Consider the following 17,815-nt stretch of genomic DNA (forward strand, 5'->3'; position numbering starts at 1 on the left):
TGGAACGCGGCATAAATTCATATTTAAGGAACCTAAGTTAAAAAAAAAATCTAACTGTGAGATAGTCACAATGTTCAAAAGTTTGGGGTCAGTTATTTTTTCAAGAAATGGATACTTTTTTTATTCAGCAAGGACGCTTAAAAAGTGACAGATTATAATGTTACACAATATTTTTTATTTCAAATACTGTTCTTCCGAACCATCAAACATCCGGAAAATCCGGATATTATGGCTTCCACAATTTTTTTTTAAAAAGCACAACCGTTTTTATAGCAAGAAATGCTTGTGCAGCAAATCAGCATATTAGAATGATTTCTGAAGGATCATGTGACACTGAAGACTGCTGAACATTCATCTTTGCATCACAGGAATAAATTCATTAACAGTTTTCACAATATTACAGTTTTTACTGTATTTTTATATTAAATAAGTGCAGCATTGGTGAGAAACAAAAAAATCGTACCGATCCCAATCATTTGTATGTTAGTGTACAAAGTTACAATTATCTTTATTAACTCTTATGGTAGGAATGTTTCCATAAACATTTCAATAAAAAAAACATGAGAATATTCACTAAAAAAACGTCACAATGAAATCTCAAATGTCAATTTAAGGATGTTTATAAAAAAAAGTGAATTTTAAAAAGGGTTAAAAATCAGGTACATGACAACAGCCAATATAAAAAAATAATTATTCTGTAAACAGTTAAACATCTTGCTTTACAGCATTTCCTTTCATCCCGATCACATGGAATGCTTAAACACAGTCAATCAAAACGCCAGCTGCTGGGAATGTTTGCCAACAACTTTACAGCAAGAACTGAAACATTGTTGACACCAGAAACAAAGATGAGTTGAAACTGAAAACACTGTAACTTAAAACGTGTCAGGTTTTGTTGCAAAAATTAATTCAAAACTTGCAGTCAATAATCTTTTGACTGCCTCATTGGTCATCAATTCGACTTATATTCACAGTTTAGAATTAATTCAGTTCTCAGGTGCAAAATAAAAACAATAATACCGTCAAGAAGTCTTAGTTCTCAACTTTCAACCATCCTTTCTTATAGTCTAACAGCAGCTCAAGATAGTACTGCCACTCGGGCTCACTATCGTATTTGACCTCAAACACAGTTTTCAGTGGGTTGGGATGTGGCTCATGGACGCGCAGCACTACTCCCCTGTACCACACTTCTGTTTTGTCGTTTTCCTCATACAAATGCCATATCCTCTTCCCCACCAGTTCAGGATATCTGTTGTCCATGGCCTGGTGGGCAGACTGCACAGCGGAGCGCAGGACCCATCTGCGCTGGTGCTTGGAAGCATGTTTTTTTGAGAGGTAGGGATGGTTTTGAGAGTACGAACTGAAAGAAAACTCCCTGTCCGCCTGGCGTCTTTTGTGCTGGGATGATTTGCGTTTCTTTTTCCTGTAATGGCCACTGTCTGTGTGTCTGAACCCTGGAGTTTCGGAAGAATCTGTGACCTTCTGGTAGTGGGGGACTCTGCCCCTGTGACCCTCATTGTAGAAGACCTTCCTCAGCTTGAGGACCATGCTGGAGGGCCCTTTGGACAAGGCTTGAGCAGACCCTGCTGAGCCGGATCTGCGGATCTGAAAGGACATGGACGACGTGCTTTCAGTCTCTTCGGAGCTATCAGAAGTGAGGTCATCGGAGGTCAAAGGTCGCGCCCAGGAGGAGCTCTCAGGCTCTTCCTGGGTTTCATCTTCAATGTTTACCTCCACATGTGGTCCCCTGTCATTGCGAGTCACAAGAGACACTTCCCATTCATCTCTCTCTATGGAATTGACGACGCTCCACCTCACCGGTTCCTCAGTAAACTCATCCTCTTGTGATGAACTGGTCTCATCTAAAAATGTCCTCTTGGAGGAAATCTTTACTCTCCCTTTCTTTTTCTCGGTGTTCAGGCAATATTTGTCCACACGTGTGGTTTTCGGAGTGAGTGGTCTGGAGGACTCCAGGTAGAATCCTTCAGTGCCATTCACACGGCCGGACGATTTATCTGAGCTGTCCGTGCTCTCTCTCTTGAAGGTTAAGCTGGTTTCTGCTCCTGTAGAAAGAAAACAAACTGGGATTTAGTTTCAGCATTTGTTAAATGACCACTATTAAAGCTAGATTGCAATTAAATAATAATAATAATAATAATTATTATATTAATAATATGTGAACAACCAGACTTAGAATGGGTTTATACAGACTCATGTTGAACTAAGGGACTGTTCACCCCAATTGCCATCATCTAATTAGCCACGTCATTCCAAATGGTATGTCTTTCCTTCTTCAGTAGGACACAACAGAAATTCTTTGAATAGTTTTCTTCTTTCTTAATAGAAATTCGGTATATTATATATATATATATATTATATATATATATATATATATATATATATATATATAAATTAAATCCAAACAACTTGACAGAGCCTTTTTGAATGTATGCAAGCATTAGAAGAATTTCAGCGAATATTGAATATCCTATGGCTTCAGACCACTTATGGACCTTTATGGTCCGTTTTTTGGAACTCAACAGCCAGGAGTATATCTTTTGTGTTCCAGAAGACCAAAAAAATCATACAGTTTTGGAATGACATGAGTGTGAGTAGATGAAATAAATTGGTTAAAGGGCAATTACACAGGACACACTCTTGCATTCTGTCTGAAATGTTGTTAGTGACCGTGTAAATGAGTCAGACTGAACTTTGAGATCTTTGTTGCTTTGTGCCAGAATTTAAGACGTTATGTATCACACCTATATATGAACACACCTGATACCTGATTATCTTTTAGTCATGCATTCTCCACCTGCATTCTTAAAGCAACACAACAGGAGCATAAATGAAATGTAATCGAACAGGTTACTATTAATAGAAGCTATATTACCCAACTATGTCAATAAGAACAATAAGCCATCTAATGAAACAGAATAGGTGAAAGAGCAATTAAATGGTTTCTGAAATTCTGAAATTGTTAGAACACTGCAGAAAAAGATGGAAACAAAAAAAGAAAAAATAGGGATGATCTCTTAACCCTTATGCACTGTTGGGGTCTGGGGAAACCCCAAAAACAACTTTTCTGGAATAAAAAAAAAAAAAGTTCTCTTCATCTAAATGGCATAAGACTTGACTTTGTCGACACTTGCTAGCTCTACAAACAACTAAATAAATAAATTGGAATGATATCTGGTTGTAGTGTTCCAGTCAGGATGTTCAGGGTCTCCCCAGACCCCATATTGGAAATGAAGTGGCAACATTATAAAACATCCACAATGTGGAATGCTTAATTTGTCCGAAAGATTGCAGCTTTAACTAAGTCTGTTTTTCTGAATTTGAGGCCTTGTCCACACAAATATGTTTTCGTTTGAAAACATCATTTTCCCTCGGTTTTGACCTTCCATCCACACTGAGACGGCGTTTTTAGCAACTAACACGAAGCTTTTTGAAAACTCTCCAAAGTGGATACATTTGAAAACGCCATTGTTGCATTGCAGTGTGGACAGTGAAAACGGAGGTATTTAAAAACAATGCCGAAAGTTTAGTCATGTGACACATATTGAACCCACAGATAATATGTTTGGTATTGTGCCCGTTATGTGCTAGTTGTGTTTTAGACCAAACATATAATGGTGAGTGAGTGCGACCTGGAACGCAACAGTGAATGGTGAGATATTTTGCTCAATAAAATGATCCTGCCAGAAGAACTGCGTGATAAGTTGATCTTAAGTTGTCTTGTTCTGTCTGCATCATCTCAGTGAGCTTTTATGAGGGTTTACGCATGCACTGTAAGGTGAATTTTCCGACGTTTCAGTGTAGATGAAAAACTTTTGGAAATCTTTCCAGATTAATGTAGTTGAATTTGCACTGAAATGTACAAAAGAAAAGAAAAAAACCCATCTGAACTCTGTAACTAATAACAGACAGCGGTCAACCCCTGGTGGTCTGTAATTGCACTGCAGGTGAGAAATGTTAGCTAGTGCGTAAGGCAACCACTTCCATCCCCCACCCGCCTTAGCATTCCTCCAAAAGAATTCTAACTTCCTTCCCTAAAGTGCATGCATCTGAAACTGAAAGACATCCTAAAGCATATCACTGTTCCGTTCCAGACTATATCTGATCAGAAAACACCTGCAACAAAACTGCACCAGGAAGAAACATGAGCAGCTCAAAGATTTACAAAGCGTGCTCTACAACTGTCAACGAGATCTGTTTGTGATTTGGAGAGAGAGTTTTGGGGGACAAAGTAATAAGAAGGTACCTGGGCATTTTTTGGACACCATCTGTAGCAGTGGAATCTGCAAAAAAAAATGTGTATCAAATCAAAAAAGTATGACAAAAGTATGATTAAAAATAAATCATAAAGCATGAACAATAAAAGTGATGTCACCACAGGTATGTAATTAAAGTAATTAAAGTAAATGTAAATGATCAAAATAATTCAAATGACAGACCTTCCAAAATCAAATAGGTTTTATATTTAAAAAATATAAAATTTCTAATAATCTTGCAGTTTAAAGACTTGATCTAGGACTAAACTTTAATATCAGGGATTATGCAATGTTAAACCTCCTATCTAAAGAGTAAGAATTCAGTCAGAATGTTTAATACAATAAACTAACAATCAAGAGACAAAACAATTTGATAACTCTTTTAAACGTGGAACTGAAATTTATTATTACTAAAATTATAACAAAGTTTCAGTATTCACAGTTATCTTTCCAATGTTTTCACTCCTCATGACAGCTTTTTATTTTAAGAGACCTGTTGCTAAACTAAAAAAAAGGAACCATAAAACATATCCTTTAACCGAATAATGTTCCAGGCAATGAAGATAACAGTACCGTCATTACCATAGTGCAAGATCCAAAAATGAACAATGATTTAATTAATATAATTTTATTAAGAATGGCAAAAACAGTTTTATTAGATTTACACCAATATTAAAATTCTGACCAATTCTACATAATGTTTCAAGGTTGATATTAAAATTCTGTACTATTTTTTTCTAAATAAATTATATAAATAAAACATTTATTTTTTTATTTAATTTATTTAAACAAAATATAACTGAATTTTAATATCGACCTGCAAAAGTATTTGTACTCCATTCCCCCCACCCCCACATTTTATGTTGCTGCCTTATGTTAAAATACATTAAATTACTTTTTCTTTTTTTTTTACACCAATCTACTCTCCATACACCATAATGACAAATCAAATAACAGATTTGTAATACCTGTGCAAATTTATTAAAAAAGAAAAACTGAAATAAGTACATAAGCACATATTTGTACCCTTTAACTCAGTACTTGGTTGAGGCACCTTTACAGCCTCAAGCCACTCTTGCATTGTCTTAGCTGTGTGCTTAGGGTCATAATCCTGTGGGAAGGTGAACCTTCTGCCCTTTCTGAGGTTCTGGATACATCAGACTAGGTTTTCATTAAGGCTAACTCTATATTTTGCTGCGTTGAGCTTTCCTTCTACCCTAATGAGTCTCCCAGTCCCTGTGGCTGAAGATGATGAGCAGTGCCTGGTTTCCTCCATACATGATGCTTGGAACTGAGGTTCATCAAACCAGAGAATCTTGTTTCTCACAGACTGATAGAGTCCTTTAGGTGCTTTTTTATAAATTAAAAGGGGGGTTTCATGTGTCTTCACTAGGGGTGTAACGATACACCAATGCCACGGTTCGGTTCATATCACGGTTTTGGAGCCACGGTTCGGTTCGGTTCGGTTCTGTTTGCTGTGGGGGCAGGGTTCATGGCAGGGCACCACCAGCAATAATAACACTAGATTAACTTTTAACTTAATAAAAACAACAACAACAATAATTTAACTTAACTTTATTAATTTTATACATTGGCTTCATGTTTTCTTTAGAGCAGTTAGCACACCTGAGTTAACTAAAATGAAATAGCCTAAATGTCTCCACTGACTAGTCAGAAATAAACTGCACACCTGAGTAGGGTTGCCAACTTCAGAAAAGTAAAATGCGGGACAATTGTGGTTCTTTATAGGAAAATGAGGGACACTCAAAATATTTACTGTATCGCACAATGTACATAATTTCAGTGTCTGCAAACTGTAGTTAAGTATAGGCTATGTTTAAAAGGTTATCAGACAAACACATTTGTATTGCTTAACCTATTTATGTACAATTTAATTCTAAAAATAATTTTAATGTCATACAAAAAAATATGTCACATTACAAACAAACCACCATTCAAAATAACCGCATTTATCTGAAATGGAAAGCTTTTTTAACATTATACATAGGCCTACAGTTCAAAAGTTTGAGGTTAAGATTATTTTTTGGGGAAAGTAATTAAAGAAAGTAATTGCCTACTTTTATTCAGCAAGGATGCATTACATTAATCAAAAGTGACAATACATTTATAGTGTTACACAAGCTTTCTATTTCAAATAAATATCTTATGATCTTTACATTCATCAAAGAATCCTGGGGGGGTGGGAGGGGGGGGAACAAAACCGTTTTAAACAAATAATAATCAGAAATGTTTTGTGAGCATATTATTCCCTCAGGTAGATTACATGTTTTCTTGCGTGGCTGGATGTTGGACTCATGAACAATAATCACGTTGTTTGCATTCGCCAAAAGTGATTTGCCGAAATCAAAACGTGGACAGTGAAAGGAAATTCCCGTTAGCGCGAGACGAGTCAGGCCTGAAGCGGAAGCGGTCAGACGGCAAAGGATTATGTTCGCAAATCAAACAATGATTAAAAAAAGCTGTGATATGTCATCATATTGGATGATGACAGGTGTCGGTGATCATTCTCAAGATTCGTGATCAGCACTGCTGCTGTTGCTGCTGTATCAATATCAGTCAGTGGTTGTGACCGCAGGGTCTTCAATCACAATATGCCGTGGCGCGGAGTTGCCATCCTGAAGTGCGTATGTAAACTCCCGAGCGTGATCGATCACCCAAATCACGTGACATGCACTTTATTTAGTAAATAATATTATAATAATATTTATTAAAACTACAGCTCTTATTAGTTGTTAAAAGTGTACTCATTAATTACTATTTAATCAAATGTCAAGGAAGAAAAAATAGTTTTGTGACAAAGTGAAGTGAGAGTTGGGCAGCGGGGGGCGGGGCGCGTTCGGTTCGACATGAGAGTATCGCGGTTCGAACCGTGGCTGTTGTATCGCGGTTTTTCGGTTCGGTTTGAATATCGTTACACCCCTAGTCTTCACTGAGGAGAGGCTTGAGTCTGGGGGCTCAAAGCCCAGATAAGTGGAGTGTTGCAGTGATGTCTGTCCTTCTGTAAGTTTCTCTCATATCCATATGAGATCATGGAGCTCAACTAGAGTGACCAGCTTCTTGGTCACCACTCTAACCAAGGCCCTTCACCATCGATTGCTCAGTGTGGCAAAAAGGCCAGCTCTTGGAAGAGTCCTGGGTTGTGTTTCCCAAAAGTATCTTAAAGTCCTCATGAAATCAAAATTGACCATATTTACTTTGTTTGCCTAAATTGATCGTTTTGTGGTGAACAATTCATCCATGCAAGTCAATCCACACAAAAAAAATGTTTGGCTTCATAATCTTTAATCAAAATCTGAAAATGCCCCTCCCCTCTGCATTGGAGGACCTTCTCTGATGACGTAGGTTTGAGGAATTGGTTTGGGCAACGCTTAACCACTCCCCTCAAACCGTTAGTCTGTTATGAGCAGAGATTGAGAGGAGGAGCGCTAGAGTAAAACCCTGCCCTCTGTTCAATATTCCGTTTCACTGGGAAATGCGTCACAACACTGGAAAAAAGTCGTTTGCAACTTCCGGTTCACGCGGACTTTAAGTATGGATGCACCAACATTGTTGCAGTGGAAAATTATCTTCCGAAAATGGTATTTTCGTTTTTTGGACGAAACAGAAAAAAGGCCAAAAATATGAGCTGAAAATACATGCCGCCAAGCGAAAAGACTGTAAGTTTGTACCAGCACCCAGTTTGCTCTGCTCAAGCTGCTCACGGCCCAAGTGAACACTCCACTCATGTACCGCTCATGCTCATCGGAAAAACAACGTCCGCTCAAATAACATGATGACATGAAATTTCTCTGTAGTAGACTTGTTTCTGTTTGCAATAGCAGCACTTTGCTGTAACATGGTGTGGTAATGCCGTACTGCTGGGCAAGGCTGGTAATGACGTTACCCTCTTGTTCACTGATCCGCTCCCCGCTATCTGCTCTGATAATAATAGTTTTCTAGGACTATATTTTATTTTGATAAATGGTCAAAAAATAAATCTGTTAAATCTGATTCTGTTGCATAGAACTGAATGAAGAATAATATATTGATATTTAATATTATTTTAATATATTTTCTGTCCAATTTTGGTGTCGGTCTAGAATTTTCATTTCGGTGCACCCCTAATCGTAAGCCTAAGTGGAACATAGAGCCATTGCTACAAGTGGTCTCTATGATCAACTTAGCTCATGCCTTTGAGAAACACAGCCCTGGTTGTTCCAAACTTCTTCCAATAAGGATTATGGAGGCTTCATGCTTCTTTTTGTAGTCTTCCCCAGATCGGTCTCAACACAAACCTGTCTCTGAGCTCCACATGCAGTTCTATTGACCTCATGGCTTGGTGTTTGCTCTGATATGCATTTTCAGCTGTTAAACCTTTTATTGAGAGGTGTGTACCTTTCCAAATTAAATCTGTTTTTTGCTTTGTCATTACGGTGTATGGAGTGTAGATTGATGTGAAAAAAGGAGTAATTTAAAGTAGTTAAAGGCACAAGGCAGCAACATAAGAAAATGTTGAAAAAAAGAAGGGGTATGAATACTTTTGCAAGGCAGTGTATTTACATTATATATATATATATATATATATATATAAATTAAAAGCTAAAAAGCTCAAATAAATAGCACAACAGTATAATGCAAAGTATGAAACATTTATATTAATTTTGATATTTGATAAAATTACATATTTAAAATTTACATTTATTAAATTTAGGTGAGCGTTTACTTGACTACAAAGATAATCTAAATGCAAAAATAGAGAAAATGAGCATGTACAATTAAATATCCAATATCAACTGATATGATAAACAACAAAAAAACTTTAATAACGGCTGTTAACTGACACAGTACCAACATTTTGTGCATTCCTACGTCTTATGTTATTTATAGTGGTCAACCATCCAGCACTCACCAATGAACTTGGAGACGTTGTCATAGTAGAGAAGGTTGAGGACATCAGGGTATATATCTGGCAGATGTTTAAGGGACATAAGTCTCCGGAGTTTTGAAGAGAAAGCCTTTCTGTGGAGTTGAGTCAGCTGCCTCTCCTCTGAGAGGGTGGTGGGCCTGAGCTCCACTCGGTGCTCTTGCAGGACCTGGTCTATGAATGTGCCTTGAACCTGAGGAAACAGCACCTCTTTGACCACCAACATGGGAATGAACACCGCACCAGCCCTCATGACATGAGGAAAGGGACAGTCGCGGTTTTCGACGTAGCTTTGAAGCTGACAGACCACCTTTTGAAGAGACACCTCCATTTCCTCACCTTTCAGCCATAATTGCCTCATTTTCAACCCCAAGAGACAAGACACTTTCTGAGCTTTTCCTGACTCACGAAGGTCCAGTTTGCATAACCAGTCCCTGAGCTCCTGACACGGGGTTCGAGTAACACAGCAGTATATGAGTCTACAGAGGGACTGGTGAAGCTCCATAAACTGATGACGGGCATGTTTGCTGCTGCTCATAATTGGCTTGTCCTCCACTGGAGACTGAGGAACCTCAACAGGTTGTGTTGGTGGAGCTTTTAGGACCGCAGGGATGACTATCTTAAAATTTGACAATTTAAGGCAATGAGGTGGGATTTTAGTGAGAGAGAATCTATTCAACGGAGGCGGCACTGGAGGTGTTGAGGGCAATGTAGGAAATGAAATAGACTCCATGTCATCTTTCACAGCATTCTTGCATGTGGATGAAGATTCATACTTTTCTACTAAGGGTGGGTTGCTTTCTTCTTCAAAGTCATTTTTTACTACAACATGACAAGAAAGAGAGCCAGACATACTTGTGTCTGACTCCCTTTGCTCTTCTTTGACCACAGGATCATGAGCCTCATGATTCATCTCCTCAGCGATGCTCACTTTCATTTCCGACTGATAAGCTACGTCATCTGGATCCAATTTTTCTTTTTTGATCTTTACAGTATCTGGCATTTCAACTGGATCGTCACTGTTAGCTGGTGACATTTGGGCTTCTTGTTTCAACCTGACGTCCCTTTCACCTGAATTTGGTTCTAGATCACAGTTTTCAATTTCCGGCTCTTGTTTAAGCCGGGTCGCCTCAAGCTGTGGCTTTGGACTTTTTGAATCTCCTAGGGAAGTCAACATGCCTGTAGCTTCAAAATAGACTTTATAAGGAGCCAAGCTAAAAACTTTATTAATAACTGGCATTGGTGGGGAGGACGGTGACTGAGGCTCATCATCTGACAACTCATAGGTTAAGTCAATCTTTTGCTTTTTACCGGCCATGTCTGTTTGAAGTTGCTCTCTGGGCCTTTTAGCTAACACATCTTTATCAGGTGAATCTGAAACATGATGCCTGTTCTTAAATACCTCTTCAGAGGACTTCATAGGAAATTCTTTGGAGCCACCAACAGGAAAACCAGTTTCAGACTTCTCTGAGTGTTCAAGGGTAGTGGTGTTACCGAGACGTCTGTAGTGGGCTGGAGTAGGATGGAAAGCCCCAGAAGTTCCAGACTGTCTATAAAGCTCTCGAGGGGAGTCAGGTGTCTGCACTCTTCGTATAGAAAAATCAAGTGGTCGCTCTGATTGATGCATTGGGAAAGGGGGATGTGGCTGCTCATGCATGGCTGCTTGGTTACTATTTAAATGCACCCCATAAGGATAAGTAGGATATTTCGAGATCAATGGATGGTGTGGGGGGGCAACAGAGCAGGACGGTGACATCAAGTCAGCTTGAGGGGAATGGAACTGATCCATATGATGATGTTGACCATGCTCGTCTGTAATAGCATTGGGATCTGTTCGGTAAGCCTCAGGGTGACTCTGAGGATAATAGACATTGGGACACGGAGGCATATGTGTGTATTTAGATATCTGAGGATGGTTTGGATATACTTTTGAAGGGACTCCACGGTGTGCCATAGTCCTTGGGTCATAAGCATAGGGAAGACCCGTGTGCATCTGTGGACGAATTGGGGCACGCTGGCAGTACTCTGGTGTAGCACCAACAAATGGACGCGCAGTGTTGTAAGTATAGCTTGGTTCCATTAAAGGAAGAGATCTCCTGGGCCCGTTTGATCCGATACCATGGTAGCCCTCTGTCTTTCCGTCCTTTATAGCCTCCACACCGTGCTCTAACTGCAAAACCCTCTGTTGCGTCAATGCCTCCGTGCCCTTTTTATGCAGGTAAGCAAGACGGCTGAAATGAGCAGCCCATTCGCCATCATATATGTGAGGGGACATCCTATGAGGCCCATGTTCAATGCTGTAGCTATGCCCTGTAGTGCATCCACGCTCAGTGCAGCAGGGGCTATGACCGTATACTGGTTTTGGAATAGCCAGCCCCACACAGCTTTCTGCATCTGACCCTCCAATGTGACCCTTGGGAACTGCCACTGGTGAGATGACCCCTGCTGCTCTGGGACTGTGCTGTCTGGGACTGCTGGCATAATAGGCCAATCTTTGCTTCGCTGCCAATTCTTGCGGTAGAGCACACCGGCCACCACCAACATCCACTGGGAAAGACACTTTATCAGGCCTGTAAACAGATGGAATTGTAATTGACCCCTCCGTGGCCGATGAATGAATCCTCGGGCTTGGCCCATTTCTCACACAGGTTTTTGAAGGGCCCCATGGAGAAGGAAAGTCAAGAGTGTCTTGTCCACTGAGAGAGTAAGGGAAGTAAGCCCTGCTGATTGGTAGAGCTTTATCATGGGAATAGTGTTGTAGGCGGTCAGCTTTAGGGTGCCCCACAGGGACTACGGTGCCCACTGCACCTTCCATATTACTTTGAACTAGAGGGTTGATGCAGCTCCGTCCCTGCTTACTGCTCATCTTGGATTCCCAGGCTCTGACTTGACCCAGCTAAATCATATCTATACAAAAAAAAAAAAAAAAAAAAAAAAAAAAAACATATTTTGAGTTTATATGTTAAATTATCATTATCAATGTTGTACAATCATTGGAATAAGTACCCTGACAAGAGTGAGATATTTTTTTTAAAAAGTCACCCAGCTTCACCTCTGTGGTTTATTTATCTACTTAAATACCTTCCTTTCTGTTAAAACAGTCGCTTAGCTGTACAGTTCTTCATTTTTATTTTGATAAATGTCACGTGACAGGTTCCTCCAAACATTAGGAAGAAATGTTTGAGCAGTAACCACAACAAAAAAAAAACAGGCACTTTTCTGCTTCACAACAGTGGGTGCACCTTCCTTCCTTTGCGTGCAAGAGCGTATTGCAGTTTGGCAAATAGGCGTTTATCAAAGTTAATCATGTGTGAATACGCACAAATGTTCTGTCACATGCATTTTGAGTTCAGTTAATATAGAAAATATAACAATTAAGGATACATACATGCATGTATACACAATCATTCTAATTGCTCTTACTGTGCTTTTACAATCAATATTATGTTTTTGTATCTAGTAAATTAAACAAATTAGAAAAAGAATTGAATTATGCATTTTGACATGTCATACTCATACATATTTAATATTCGTATACATACCTTTATACATTTCGATTTTCTTTACATTTCTTTATATTTTTATAATGTGAAAGTTTAAAATGAAACATTTATAATCCTTTTAAAACTTAATATTTATAAAACGCAATAGCTACCATTCGAACAGTGTTCACAGAGGAAAGATGCACTCATTCCCCTCAGTGATGTTCCCTAATGAGCAAAGAGAGCATAATGATGCTCACAGGAGGGTAACACAAGGCTTGACACTGGCAGTGAAGGGGGATTTAAGTGGTTTATCAGTGGTGGAGAGACAGTCAGTCCCCAGGTGAGGCCACCCAGAGGTTTCAAAGTGATGAAACAACCCCCAACATCTTTCAGCATACTGTGGCTGTGTGTCAAAACCTAGTGAGTTGCCTTCGAAGTCAGCTTTTATGAGCATCATAGGCGCGTGCCGCATTTGGACGCGCCCATAATGTCCAAAATAAGCCTAATGTGCCTGTTTGATTCCAAAGTAACACAGGAAGAAGTGTGTGAAGAACTGAAACTTCTAAACAGTTACCAAATGTTAATATAAAGTATACATTAAAATTATACTGTGTAACCTTATTGCACCCTGACAAATTGAAGACAAGACTCTATTATGTGCGCGAGGTGAACATGCAAATGCATTCATGCAAATCCGCGTTTAGAGAAGACACCATTTGGGACATGTTATGGGTGTTTTTGGAAACTTTCGTCAGCATTTACCTGATCTAAATATTTGTATTAGACACTTCTGTAAGCTGTGGGGAAACGAAAGCGACAAAACTTCAGGAGCCTTCGGTATGTGAAGGATTCATCGTACATTTAAATAAACTATGTAAACTGTGTTTTAATATACTAACGTTACACTGTTTTTTACTTCGGATAATTCTAATAGTGTTTATCATATAAGCTGAAAAGCGGTCTCAAAGTCCAATGCCAAACTTTTCACCCGTGCCAAACACAGTTGTCAACATTCATCTGTGTATTGATAATGTTCGTAAAACCTCGTCAATCTTCGCCAACAAGTTCACGTTGTAACAACCCCTAAACCAACTTTTGTTTATACAGCAACACTCACCTCGTGCACTGAAATTCCTATCCGTCCGCAACCAATCCATGACAACTGAAACACCCAAAAGTATAACCCAAACGATTTGGGAGCGGATGAAGTATTGTTCAGGAGAGCAGAGAGAAGAAGCATGCTGCTTTAACGTCGCTGCTTATTTTCCGAAAGGTTATTTAGCACTAGCAGTCGAAGTATGTCGGTGGTAGCACGTATAGCCAATCGAACGGCGACAGTAAAAAAGGAGGGCGGGGCTTAAACGCACAGGCGGCAGCAGTTAAATCATGCTTGAGTGGTAGGCTAGATGGTAACGTACATTTCAGCTTAAAACAACAACGTCTTCTTAACCCGTTTCTGACCATTTCTATATTTAGCACAAGCACAGGTCAAGCATAATAGTAATAAAAATGTTAAACAAATTAGATTTTGTCTTGCAGAATTTTAGACAACATAAATAGATAGTTAGGGTACAGTCCAAACGTCTGCGAAAAAAAGGCTTCTATTTTGCATTATATTCTTATTTAAATCAACTTTTTTCTTTACAGCTTAAATGATCAGCATTGAGTGCAAAGTTTAACAGCAAAACATGAGCAATGATTTCAGAATGCCTGTATGGCCACCCTTAGTTTTAATGACATCAGCACTAAAGCTAAATGAACTCCATAACTTTGTGACAAACCTGATGATGATGTTCTCCAGCATGATTTGAGAATGATCCACAGAGCATTTTGTGCTTCAACATCTGACCGCCTGTACAAAGGTTCACATGATTAGTCACAAATCTGACCTAGAAAAAAATGTGGAATGTTATTTCTTCTTCATTCAATGTTTTTATTTTTATTTTACATTATTCAAAATCTCCAAACTTGTCTCTTTAGGTTTAAAAAGCAAAAAAAAACAAAAAAAAAAACTTATTAATTATTAAACTTATTAATGTTGTTTTAGATTTATGGATGCCATAGACCTATTTTCTTGCTACACTGGGAAATATTGTGATGTATAAGTGACGCTGCAGATTTATTGCCCTTAAAAGTCACTAAAAATCTCATTAAAACAGTGTAAATCAACATTAGTTTTAATAGGAAATAGAAAACTAATTTAAAAAAGGATGTTACTATCAAACAGTGCCTTAACAGCCATGAGCTAGAACACACATATCCTGTAGGCCTACATGTGGTTTGTGATGTTTGACATGCCTATCACACACCTCTGCGTGGAAATTTCACCAACTGTCAGTTTAAGATGGCATGATGAACTCACAACAGCAAAACCCTGGTTTTGTTGCTCGGCTCGGCTAACTGAATAGCTTTTCTTACAAGGGATGAAAATGGAAATGTAGCCTGCTTAGACAGACTGGGCTTCTTTGTCAAGTTTCTTCATGCTATTATGTCATTCATGTAAAATGTCAAAGTACCAGTCAGTACTTGGGATGAACATAAAACTGACCATCACATTTCTACAACAGACAGAGAAGCTGAGAACTTAGTGGTTAGAAAGTACTATGACACAATATGTAATATAGTTTGTGTGACAAATGCAGTGCGTAATACACTTAGTGCGGGAAATTATAATTATAAACTCATAATTAGTATGAAGATGTGTGTAAAACTTAAGGTTATAAAGTTCACTATGCCTCATTAGTCCAACTGTAGATGTGTTATACATGAAGTTTATTTACTCTAGTATGGAATGGTGACTAACCTCATGACATTATTTACCTTACATTTATCCGCTCTGCTGGATTTGTGTTTGCTCAATAAACTCTTGCTAATATACTAGTGGCAGAACAAAGGAAATGACGCACTCTTTTACTAACAAGTCTTTGTCTTTCGTCTCACACCTAAGTGATCTAAAAACACATTTTTAACCCCTCTGAGCAGCACTGGCATCTTTCCACATTTCTGTCTGTCTACAGAAATACTTCCCTTTTTATCTATCCTGAGACGCAGATGTTTCCAGTCGTCATGCTTACCCTTACACAATTTCAGGACAACATATCACGTTGACCTAAAAAGATAGAACTAAACATGATATAAGAAAATTAAACAGGAAATCAGCCGTCATGATTCTCCCATGACCAGGAATGACACAACGTTGCCTTAAAGAATGTTCTTCAAACCGACGTGTCAGACACCATAAATTAGAGAAGTTGTTGAGACTTACTGCTCATGTGCTCTTTCACAAAGCTACCATCACCCCCTGTTAGGACGCATAACAGAGCTGATAGGTAGTCCAAACATTGCCGGTGGGAATGATCATTCCATTTCAGTGTTTACGCTCAACGGTTCTTGCTTATCGGGAAGTTGCAGCTAGAGGGAATAAAAAAGGGAAGGTTATGTTATTCTACAGTCAGACTGATTGGAGAATGAAATGTAATAGTCATTCTGATTAAAGAAGTGCGTCTACTAAAGGGTAGTGTGTGTGTGTGCCCAGGTGCATTCAATAAAATAATGTTTAATGAAAAAAAAGAGCCGTACCAGTTGTTGACCATATAGCCCTAATCTTCCTCTGCATGCATGGTTCCACCGTGCTTTTAAAAGAAGACATTATACTCTGCTAATGCTAGAAGAATTCAGAACATTTTGAAACTGCACTGGATGTAAATCTCACAGCGCTCACATTGTAATATTGATTTTGCAATACTCTTTCGCAATACTGCTGTAGCCTACAGCAGTATTACAAAATCAAAGTTTCTTTACTTAAATATATGCTTAAAGTCGGCATGAAATGGAAGTCACGATAGTCTTTTTATTTATATTTTTATCGTCCATCGGGAATTGATTGGATCATAGGATTGTTGTTGTTTGCTATTGCTGTGATCTCATGTGAGTGACAGGTTGGCCCGTCCTCGCACTGGTAAACACCACATTATTTTTTTTTTTTTAAATAATGATGTGTATAGGTAAATCATTTACAATAAAAAGTGCAATATTCCATAAAAAATATGAATTGATTGAATACATTTTGATTTCATGGTTTTCAATTGAATACCTCATAATCCAATAAGTATCATCTCTTAAAGGGACGGATCACCCAAAAATGAAACTTCTGTCATCATTTACTTGTCATTCCATTCTTTCTTTTTTCTACAGAACACAATATAAGACACTGAATGTTTTAACTGTTCTTATCCAGACAATAAATGGCAATGTATGGATACCTTCACTGTATGGATACTGTTTCTTGTGGGTGCAAAGGATTTCTGGATAATTATAACATGAGTTGCACATGTTTGTGGACTTCTAATCCATCTACTGTAGATCTGCAAGAGATCTTCTGAAAATACTCGACACGCACCTCCTTTCATAAAGATTCCAGCTATTTATTTTAAATCTATTAAAATTTGAAAAATTTGATAGCGTATAAAACGTAACATTTTCAGTGATTGTTAGTATTAACATGGAGGGGAAATTCCAAGCGTTCACTCAATATGTACCATTACCTCCTTATCCTCGCAACGGTCAAGAGCTTTGATCTCAATGCGTGCTATCGCAGATAGTATCAAATATATTGTATCATCCTGTATAATAAATGGTTGAGGGCAAACAAGTATGGTCAAAAACTTCTGCAGCGCGTCCTCTAATTATTAATACCCGTACGAAAATTGCTCTCTGTAATCAGAAGGATGTCTTATTAAGTATTTTGACCCAGATAAGCAAAAGTAAACAACATTGCTTGGAAGGAAAAGGTAGCTTTAGTTCATTACCGCGCGCACATAAATAAGGCACATCAGTCTTATCATGACAATTTTACTACAGAGCACTTTAGAAGACACTTCTGCAATAATAAGTGAATTAAAAATTTTGAAGGGTATTGTAAGGATAATTGGGGCCTGAGTGACCCCAGTGACCTAGTCTACCATGGTCAGCTAGAAGAGTAAATATATCTTTAACATGTGTTACATGCTTCTCTCAAAAACAAGGAGAGAGCACGTTCCAGTGAGAAGCATGGAATTCTATAACTACCTAAATCCTTTTGAGTCAGTATTCAAGAATCCACCCCTTCAATATATATATATATATATACACAT

At 38.4% G+C, this 17,815-nt stretch overlaps 1 protein-coding gene across 3 annotated transcripts; it reads right to left on the minus strand.

The window, feature by feature from the left end:
- Nucleotides 1-101: 101 nt before the first annotated feature.
- Nucleotides 102-17,647, minus strand: cUnh15orf39 (chromosome Un C15orf39 homolog). 3 transcript variants are annotated; one of them, XM_081373072.1, is made up of 5 exons: nt 15,949-17,647; nt 14,465-14,535; nt 9,184-12,105; nt 4,265-4,301; nt 102-2,063 (listed from the first exon to the last, which is right to left on the minus strand). In XM_081373072.1, exons 3-5 carry the CDS (start codon nt 12,062-12,064, stop codon nt 2,012-2,014), a joined length of 2,970 nt encoding a protein of 989 aa, XP_081229198.1. In that variant the 5' UTR covers nt 12,065-12,105; nt 14,465-14,535; nt 15,949-17,647; the 3' UTR covers nt 102-2,011. The 3 variants fall into 3 exon arrangements, with proteins under 3 accessions (XP_081229198.1, XP_081229197.1, XP_081229199.1); XM_081373071.1 differs by lacking the exons at nt 14,465-14,535; nt 15,949-17,647 and adding an exon at nt 13,801-14,038; XM_081373073.1 differs by lacking the exons at nt 9,184-12,105; nt 15,949-17,647 and having other exon boundaries at nt 108-2,063; nt 14,465-14,562.
- Between the last annotated feature and the right edge of the window lie 168 nt (nt 17,648-17,815).

The sequence above is a fragment of the Scardinius erythrophthalmus genome, assembly GCF_964197995.2.
Source record: "Scardinius erythrophthalmus genome assembly, chromosome: 8".
NCBI classification, from domain to species: Eukaryota; Metazoa; Chordata; class Actinopteri; order Cypriniformes; family Leuciscidae; genus Scardinius; species Scardinius erythrophthalmus.